Here is a 10,534-nt window from a genome sequence, read left to right as displayed (position 1 = left end):
TATTTCTAGCTTAATTTTTGTACCATTCCCTTTGAATTTAGCAATTAGAGTCTTAGGTAGAACAGTTCAATGCTGGTGTGCATTTTAGTAAGCCTAAATTATTTTTCAGGCATCTCAACTCTGGATTTATTGATGTTTTCATTGTGGTAACTGATGATCTTGGTATCAACTATGCGTACTACCTATAAAAGCCAACTCTAACCAGAGAAACAATTCTCAAAAGGACTGAAAATATGAGACTTTTAATTGATTCAACAGTGCTGTGATTTATATTAGGTTTAGTTAACCATTTCTTCTGTGAAATATATATATTGCCTGGTATGAATTAGTAAATAGTAATTCTAATTTTGTTTTTTTGGTAATCGATTTGTGACAATTTTAGTACAGCAAACAATGGATAAGGGTTTGTCCCTCATTTATTCCTGCCTACCTTTTTCGTTTTTAAAGATTTTTATAAACCTAGACTTGGATGGTATTCTACACTACAACTCTCTCAACACTTTTGTCAAACAGGACAGTCTTCTAATCACAAAATTATATTTGTTGGCATACATTAACAACTCGAAATATTATATAAACATGGTTGTGATGCTTGATAAGATAAGGTGTATGTGCTTCTCACCTTATAATTTCTTTGTTCCATCACGCACTGCAGGTTTTGTGACCGTCATAGCTTACGCAATATGGTTATGGAAGTAGATTTATGGGTTACAGATTATATTGCTAGTGGGTGCATTGGTAAGAATTTTTAAATTACTTTATGCCAATAAACTGCTTTGACTGATTTCCTTAACTAAAGGTGCTCTAATGACCAATTCTTGTTGCATTAAATTGTGTATTTGCAAATTTAAATATGCATAAAGGACTATATAATGAAATTGTCAAATTTATGCCAATAGCCGTTCCTGAATGTAGCTAATCCTTTTGCATCCAAGGTCTCCTATATATGCTGCATGTTAGACTTCTATTAGGCTGAAGTACATCTGTTTAAGCCACATTTCTAAAAACTTCTTTAAAAACAACATTATCGGTCTCTGCACAGTTATCCTCATCACGACATAAAAGTATCTTAAGACCTCCCCTGTGTGTCACCCTAGATGCTGCAACATAAAGATGATCGTGGGTAAAAACAGGTTTTTTTAGAATTAATCCAACATTCGCTAATGATTGCCCTTGGCTTTTGTTTATTGTCATCGCATATGATACCATTATAGGAAATTGTCTTCGTTAGAACTTAAATGGTATTCGATGATCGGAAGGACTTAGAGTCATCCTAGGAATAAAGACTTTCTGACCTTTGTTCTTTCTGGCACTACCACGTGCTTCTATAATGTGTTTTCCAAGCTTAGTGACAACCAAACGTGTTCCATTGCACAATCCTACCGAGTGGTCAATGTTTCTTAAAAGCATGATAGGAGTTCCAACCTTTAATGTCAGCTCATGATTGGGCACTCCTGAGCATCTAATTGTATTCAAGAATTCAGGTGTGTGAATGGACGCCAATAAGTCGTTGTTAGACTCGGTTGGGCATGCCTTGTCTGAGCTATAGTATGTCTGTGCTTCAGTAGGGTTTAAGCTCATCATGAATTGATTTATCTCATCAACTACTTGCAAAATTAGTGCAAGTATTGCTCGGTCTTCAATGTGCTCATCAGCAATGGTGCGATAAAAAAGTTTTGGATAAGTAACCTTGCAAATTGCCTCAATTGGATCATCCCAGTCTTTGACCAGTATGTCATCTGGGATTAGAATCTTCTGACATTGTCCCATTGGAGTTCCGTGACAACCATCACCAATACCAAGTATCCAATCAGCAAACTCTTTTAACTCAGATGACCTTGTGTTGGAATCACTTGATCTCAATCTCATATTTTTTGTCAATGTCAAGAGCTTGCAATCATTCCAGATGTAAGATGAGTTTATAGTGGCGCTAACAATCTCTTGCCGAGTCCCTTTAGGGATCACCGGTAATATCTGTCGAAAATCACCCCCAAAAATAACTGTCTTCCCACTGAATGGCTGGTGAAGACTGTTTGGATTCTTGAATCTTAAGATGTCACGCATTGTTCTATCAAGAGCTTCAATACAGAATCTATTTACCATAGGAGCCTCATCCCAAATGATAAGCTTTGTCTTTATCAACAGCCCGGCCAATACCCTTCCTTGTCTTATATTGCATGTTGAGAATTCATCTAGATTGAGTGGGATTGAAAAACGTGAATGTGCTGTCCTACCCCCGGGTAATAAAAGAGATGCAATACCACTCGATGCAACAGTAAGTACAACTTGTGATTTAGATCTCAATGCAGCTGCTAAAGTCTTCCAAACAAATGTTTTGCCAGTCCCTCCATAACCATACAAAAAGAATACTCCACCCTTCCCATTTTTAGCAGCATCCATAACTGTCTTATAAACAAAATATTGCTCGTCGGTTAGTTGTTGCAAATAGGTGGTATGGTCTAGAGCTAGCTGTCTTTTATCATAGCGGAGCTCATCGGAAATTAACCTGTCATTTCATCAGCATATAGTTGACTATATAAAATATTTCATTTCGAATATGTATTTTGCAAAAAAAAAAGGCTATTAGAAATTATACTCTATTTTTTAACTATTGCAAATGAAGAAGAAAAATTGTGTAGACTAAACTAACTATTTGAAAGCTAATATTCTAATATTTAATGGATTGTTATTAAATTATGAGATGACCGTGTAAAAATTTATTGAAAATTTTAAATTTGTTATAATAGAAGTTATATTGACAAATTTACTTATGAAGTTAATGTATATGTATTTTATATAATTAGTTTTAAAAACCATGATAATAAGTTCTTCATTAGAAAAAAATAATATTAGATATTTGCAATTTATATTTATTATATAACCCAAATAAGTAATTACTTTTGTATCCTCATTTGTAGAAGGTTATTTTTAAAAAAAAATAAATTTAATTAAATATTATTTAAATAGAATTTTTAAGTCATGTATTTTAACCTGTTCATTCCATTAGCATATAGTTGACTATTGAGTTGGCTTATATCTAGGACTGGCATCGGAGAGAAATCCTGCAGACTCTTATTGTATGTGTTAAGTGTTCTCTCAATTTCTATCAACGTCAACTCCTTCAATTCATCTTCGGAAATGAATAAATCTGTCAATAGAAAGACCAAATTTGTATGAATGAATCTTGAAGAATAACTTCAGTTACGTAACCAGAAATAAAAATAAGAACAAATAATATTCAATTTTATCCTATTTGCTTAGATAAAGACAACTTATTGAATGCACTAAAAACTATCTCTCTTATAAGATAAGATTGCATGTCCATTACGGAATCTTGGTTCAATTCATTTAATTGCTAATTATATCCTATAATACACCTAAGTTCAATTATGATTAGCATGGCTACTAAAAAACTTCTCATATCTTAAATTTTTTATTATACACAATATTCTTACATAGACTAACAAAATTTCTCGAAAAATCCTAAAAACACATATGGCACTGTTAACAATGAATTTCCATTTAACATAAATACCAATATATTACTAATATTGACATTCCATTCAATTGAAAAATACGAACCATTAGACTGTGACAATAAATTACCTGGATTGTCAAGAAGCCTTCTCTGCCTATGAAGTATATCATCGGATAATAGATGCCATGTCTTTTGCCATTCGTGTTCTGGTGTATCCATTGAATTTGAAAACAATAGCATTGCAAATAGCTTCCTCAAGTATGTACCCGATCCCCAGTGGCTTGCTTCCACTATTGCATCTATATATTCCTTGTCATCATCTAAGAGGCCACGTGCGTAACATGCATCTTTGAAAGTAGAATATAAAACACCATCTATAGTACGAATGTCCTCATAAGAAGTTGGGCCTCTTACAAAATTGAGCAATAGCCGCATGTAATAACTTTCACCGGATCCTGGAGGTACATGGAAAATCCTTCCGATAACAGAGTGTGATTTTCTAGGCAACCAAACCCTCTCATCTCGCTTCCATACGAATTTAGTTGGAAGTTCAGCATACGCCAGTGCCCTTGCTTCTACATAATCCTTGTTTGCTTGAAACCATCCTAAAAACATAGATTCCTTCACTGATTCTTTTCTAACAACATCCTCTAGATTTTCGTGGTCTTTGAATATAACATTCTGTTCATTGGGTAAGTGAAAACCCAATCTCACAACAGATGGATCTCTGTAATGGATGTTAAAACCAAAAATCCTCCATGCTGCTTCACATGGTGATATGTATCTACAATCGTAATACATACTCACCTCATCATATTCATCTAACTCAGCATCCACTGTGACACTTCTATAGAAGGAAGCAGTTACACGATCATGACCTTTGTTCACGTATTTAAATAAATACTTTATTGATCATGACCTTTGCCACGCGATGACGGTGTTGTTTCCTCGGACAAAACTGCTTCCTTTATACCCTTGTACATCTCACATCTGAGTTTCTCCTGATCAAGTCGTATATAATTTAGGCGAGATGATTCGATCATGGAGAACCCATCAACCAAGAATTGCTGGAATAGTCGTCTAGAATATAACAAAGGAGATCCATCAGCTAACCTTTCTTATATCCTGAATGCAAAGAATTCTCTTAATGAAACCTCTTGTCGTCCTTTGCTACCACTTTGATTACCCTTGTTGAAAGGTATGTCTTCCTTGTAACCATCCTCTCCAAATGGAAATAACAATGGGTATTGTAATCCCAAATAAGCAGGATTGAGTTGATTAATCCTTTGTAACCTTCCACTTTGTGTCTCTACCACAATGTCCCTATCAGTTTTATCAATGTCAAAGCCACCCACAATCAATGCAGCTACCTCATCCGTGTTGGGCAGGTTGTATCTTGCAAGTGAGTCTCTAACCATGCGAAATGCCTTCACCAGTACATTGTTATCATCAAGCATCTGTTTCAATTCTCTAACAATATCTTCATGTATCTCTTTGTGATGTTCACCCCTATTTACAAAAATAGAATTTGTACAATTTAATTTTAATAGGATAATTGTTATTGAAAAACTCCCAACTGTTACTTCAAATCCTAAATCTATTCTATATAGAAATAACCCTAAAACTTACCGAATAGCTGCCATGCGATTTTCAATCTCATTCTGAGTATCAAATACATACAGTTGAGAAAATTTTGCAATGTTTTTCTCTGGAGGAATCAGACTACCCATTAGATGATAATTCTCTCCACAAAGGATAAATGTTGGTGGCCCTCTTGCTTGACTAATGCCACGGTCTATCTTTGCACCAATTGATGTGAACTGAAACATGCTATTGTAAGCTCTGATGTTATCCCGAAAATGCTTGCTCTTGGGGGTATTGTTGTACAACAAATCATACAACACTCTTGGAGCCTGTTGTAATTGTGGAAGTTGAATCTTTCCTCCTTTACAGCATAATGTGAATTTTGGTTCTGTTGTGTTGTAACTTTTGTTTGACCTCTCAGCATACCAATAAAGAGCATTGCAATGTTCACATTCATACATTGCATATCCAATGTTCACATACCTTTCTTTTTTCTACCTAAAACTTTCATTTAATAAGACTCTATGTTGAATTCCATTAAGTAAGCTCATACCTTTATTTGACCGTTCAGTAGACTTAATGTGTATGTTAGATCTGTATGACGCCTTATTGCCTACATTGTGAAGTTAACTCTTGATAATCAACGGTGCAAAAAGTAACCTAATTAGTCATAAATTGATTGACTTAACAATTAAGAAACTGAATGGTAAAAACCTAATGTTCAAATAGTGGAAATAAAAAATTATGCAGTTTGTTTAGCAGATTTGTTAGAGTTATAAAACCGTAACTCCCAATAATGCTCCCCTCCACCAAATCATAACATACCACTATTTTGCTTGCAATAGTCTTTGTCGGCTTCTATAGTTCTTTGTCTTGGAGTCCTTACCGAGCCTAACATACAAAGTACCCAACGTGACTTTTCAATAAATTCATATATTTTGATTTGATTTTGTAATTAAGACCCCACTTTAAGTAGTAATCCCTAAGAATAAAAATTATTTAAAGTCTCTTATAATTTTTTTTGTAGCCCATGTTGCTCCACCTTTGGTAACAGCTTTATTTTTTTTCCAACCATTGTGCAATTAGTGGTAAACAATAAAGTAAGCCAAACTTTTCTTAAAGAATTTTTTCACTTTCTAACTCAATTATCAGATATCTTAGCTAAATAATCTTAAATTCTTAATATAATGGACGTGAGGGTGAATATAAATTCTTAATAATGCTCTAAACTAAAAATACTACACTACATACAAAGAGTTCAGCACACCTTGCATGCATTTGGAGATATCAGGACTCCTTTTTGCATCCATTAGTTGCCTTCTATACCTTCTAGCATATGTTGTTTGATCTATTCAAAGGGTGATTGATAAGTACACATATACCATACTTAAATTAAAAGAAACCATCTTTACATTTGATTTTAGAAAGAATCATCAAGTGCAATATAATACAATTATCAAGTTGAATATGGTTGTTGTCCATAGTATTAGCAACTACATTAATCACTTGAAGTAGACCAAAATTGTAGATTTATTTCATCAATAATTAAGAAATAAGAAAAAATAAATAAATGTAGTTAAAAAGCCAAAAAAAGTAAGTTATAAGTTTCTATAATTCTCAAATTCTAAAATTAAAAATATATCTTTTTAATTTTATTTTATATATAAAATAAAAAGAAATCCTTTATTTTTTAATTAGAAAAAGATATATTATTACTTATTTAAAAAAATATTGAATATGAGATATTTCTAATTTTGATGATCTAATTACGTCGACTGAGTTTTATCTATTAAAATTAATGGGGTGATTTTATAGTTAAATTATTGAGAGGGAAGGAGAAAAAGGGTTTAGGTTTTATCAAAAAATCACTAACTAATATATCCTACAAAACAACACTTATTTTTTTATACTTTCTATGAATAATTTAAATTACTTCCGTATGATTTATTTTTACTCCTTATTCATATATTTTAATAATTTATACACAAAAAAAATTAAAGTATGTAACTATGTATACACTTTTTTTCCCCAATTATGAAGAACGTTATATATAATTGACATTTTTTTCTTTCCTTTTGGGGTTATAATGGTTGGTGGGTTGATGCATTTGTAACTTTTTGCTAAATAACCACTCACTAATCACTATATATATATATATATATATTACTTATCTATTACAATTTGACATTTTTCTAATGTAATGCTAAGAAAGTAAGAAAATAACATTATTTTATTCTGTTTTAATATTTATATGTATATTATGTATAACATTGAAAATTATATAAAGGTTATAGCTAAAATTATCTAATTAGTGAAGCAAGAATTTTGAAAGTTAAAATAAAAAGGTTTAATAATCACTAAAATAAGTTTAAACTATTGCAAACTAATTATATATTGCTTATCAAAAAATTTTTCAATAAAAAGTTAAATATTCTAAAGTATTAACAACTCCATTAATTGCTTCACCTTGAATAAATTAGTGATATGGATATGTATCATTGTGAATCCATAGTGGATGAATCATGATGCAACTTTTTTTTAATCACTGTACATATAGCATATTACAATTGTCTTTCAATTAATTATATACTAATTCAAGAAGATTGTGATACCTTCCATCGAAGTCACTTCCATGGTTGGTGTGGTGAATGTGTTTGCAGACTTAGTTCCTGCGAGCAAAAAATTAGGGCCATGTAAAAATTTAGACACTTTCACTTCACCCGTATAGAAGACAACATGATCTAAAGTAGTTTAGGAACATGGCTTTGTGGTAGTTGTTTTATTATTCGTGATTGTTACCTTCTTGGGTGCATGAGACTGTGGTTTGCTTTCTTTTAGCTAATATGAATGCTCTCTCAATTCTCGCGTGTCGTGCTGCCCCTGTAGAGATCATTTTGTGTTTAATATCAGTATATATGTCTAGCTATTTACTTCAATCTACATTATTTTTGTTATTGCTTGTTTACCTTTTGATGGTGGACTTAGCGGCCATTGGCTTACTGATGAAATCGGTATAGAAACATTTTTCTTAATCTGGTTTTCACTTCTTCCATCACATTGATCTTGATCTATAATACATCCATCAACTGCATAGTCCATTAGATTTTCCTTGTCCTCTACATTGAAAGTAGTTTGTATAACTCCTAAAGTGTTTACCATAGCTTCAACAACCAAACATGTGCACTTATAAAAGGAAAAATAAAACTAACTCTCGTGTTTATGTATGCCTAGGTTCTTTTGCTGATATTTTCATCATATTGTGTGGACCCATATAAATTCGAGTGTATCAATTCTTTTTTAATTTTGGTTTTAAACATGATAATTCATGTCCACAACTATAAGAATAAGCTGAGTGATTATTAATTAGATCACATGATAACACCTTATTTAATTAGTCATATAATTTTTTTCACAACTATGGCTCAATCAGCTTCTTAGCAGTGCTTTTTTATGTATCTTATATATAAATGAATCGAGCATACTATTATTCAATATAGTGATATACATACTCTTTATAAATGTACCGTTATACTAAAACATTGTTTAATATCCTAGATTGAGAATATGTGTTAAAGAACTACAATACTTAAGGTTGTTATATGGAATACTAACACTACTTAATACCAATTTTGAACTCAATAGCCGTATATGTAAAACAAAACACTACTCATAAATAGAAATAAATAATGCATTACATATGTGATTTAGTTTTCACATATATCGGCATATATTAGATTAACCTACCAAAACCATTAGCTGACCATTTCATATTAGCTCTATTACTGAAACTGTCCTACGAACTGATGACACACAAAAAAAAATAGCATTCCAAAGCCTTGATCAAACTGAGTCTATTAACAGTAATCTGCATACTCATTACAAAACCAAAACACCTAATGGTTTCCAATGACTTGTAGATGTATCAGCAACTAATAATTGCTTATATATATAAAGATCCTTTAACCTAATAGGCTGGATGCCTTTGTAGTCCCAATTCATTGTTATCATAAACTGTATTATCCCTACTATCATCTGAAAAATTAGTTATGAATTAGGATGTCAATTAATGAAATGCTAGTTTCTGTACAAAAAATTTCTTGTGAGTCACATGGATAACCCATGAAATCAATCATTTTTTTGTTCATTAACCAACTATAATCATGGCTATCAGTCGTATGAAACATATTTTGATGCTCCTGCTTGGAAAGAAGGCTATTTCTTTGGATACTGTACTACAGAGTATGGTATGTTTACCTTGTTAGGAAGCAATGCCCACACACTTCCTTTTCTTAGCTATCTTGGTTGCTCTTTCCATCCTAGCATGCTTTGAGTCATCTAATATCAAAATAACACTTCACAGTCTAACATACATAATCACAGAACTCTTCTGGTTCAAATTCTTTGTTTATGCTAATTACCTCTTGATAATGTCACTTGTGACAGCACATTAGACCCCAAGAACGGCGTGTCCTCTGTTGTCTGAATGTTGGGTTTTTCATTTATGTCTATAGTTTCTGCAACATTAGTTGTTCTAAAACCAATGGTGAAGCTATTATCTAAAATTCTACGTGGTTGCTCTTCAGCAATTCTGTGAATAGGTGGTACCAATCCTGTATTTTTTGTATTAAATGGCTATAATTAGACCTATATAAGCCAAAAATGATTGACCCCAACAACTTGCTAATATAAAAAATGTTCTTGAAATCTTCTATAATGGAAAGATTTATTTGATTAATATAAAATATTTCTGCACTTATATGAATTTATAGGTTCTTACCTAAGCCTGGAATGTCACTTGCATTTTTCTGTTGAGTTATTTCATTAGCTAAAGAACTACAACCTGTTTTGTTCGTGAAGCTTAACCATTCGTTGCTACGTAGTTCATACACCTTCCTCTTATTGTTGAACCTACAACACCTTTCATCACCTGCGTAATTAATAAGTGGAAGTTAATAGTGGATAGTATAAACTGTTTTGACAACGTGAAGATCCTTTTTCACTCCAACTGTAAACCAAAGCCCTAAAATCCTTATCTTTTTATTGTAATTTAACCGTACATCTATAGAAGACTCGTTTAGGAAGGATACTAAATGAGTGTGAAAACTGAATAGCAAGCTATCTGGTTTCAATAAGTTGTTTGTAAATTTACCTGGAATATTACTTCTTGTATTGGATTGGACCTCTGAAAGTGGGGTCCTTAGTGAGTTCGAAATTGGAGCCTTTTCTTTTGAGGACAGAACACGGTTCTCCTTCTCATCCATCTTCGTTGCACCGTCCATCCTATCAACATTGAAAAGCTATAACTAAAATTTCTTCTGCTGTATTTTCAGTTTCTCTAAATCATGAAGTTACCTTTCGATGCCTGAGTAGAACTTTCGATGGCTCACAATTCTTGTGTGGTGAGATTAAGGGAAAAGCAATGCAGGCGAGAATAGAGGAGATTTGGTTGAAATTATCATGAGATCTGCTCGC

At 32.4% G+C, this 10,534-nt stretch overlaps 1 protein-coding gene across 1 annotated transcript; it reads right to left on the bottom strand.

The window, feature by feature from the left end:
* Positions 1-987: 987 nt before the first annotated feature.
* LOC140179265 (uncharacterized) lies at positions 988-5,523 on the bottom strand. The gene is made up of 7 exons (XM_072217945.1): positions 5,108-5,523; positions 4,633-4,987; positions 4,398-4,545; positions 3,607-4,356; positions 2,992-3,148; positions 1,296-2,506; positions 988-1,100 (listed from the first exon to the last, which is right to left on the bottom strand). Exons 1-7 carry the CDS (start codon positions 5,521-5,523, stop codon positions 988-990), a joined length of 3,150 nt encoding a protein of 1,049 aa, XP_072074046.1.
* Positions 5,524-10,534: the final 5,011 nt, after the last annotated feature.

Source organism: Arachis hypogaea, chromosome 15 (assembly GCF_003086295.3).
Source record: "Arachis hypogaea cultivar Tifrunner chromosome 15, arahy.Tifrunner.gnm2.J5K5, whole genome shotgun sequence".
In the NCBI taxonomy this organism is placed as follows: domain Eukaryota; kingdom Viridiplantae; phylum Streptophyta; class Magnoliopsida; order Fabales; family Fabaceae; genus Arachis; species Arachis hypogaea.
Note: the sequence above shows the minus strand (reverse complement) of the source record. Positions and strands in the feature narration are given on the sequence as shown.

Excerpts from the sequence above, each read along its gene's own strand:
- LOC140179265 (XM_072217945.1), bottom strand. The coding sequence starts at position 5,523 with ATGTATGAATGTGAACATTGCAATGCTCTTTATTGGTATGCTGAGAGG. Across the intron at positions 3,149-3,606 it reads AAGGCTTCTTGACAATCCAG|ATTTATTCATTTCCGAAGAT; the intron begins GTAATTTATTGT and ends TTCTATTGACAG. Across the intron at positions 1,101-1,295 it reads TAGTGCCAGAAAGAACAAAG|CATCTAGGGTGACACACAGG; the intron begins GTCAGAAAGTCT and ends TTTATGTTGCAG.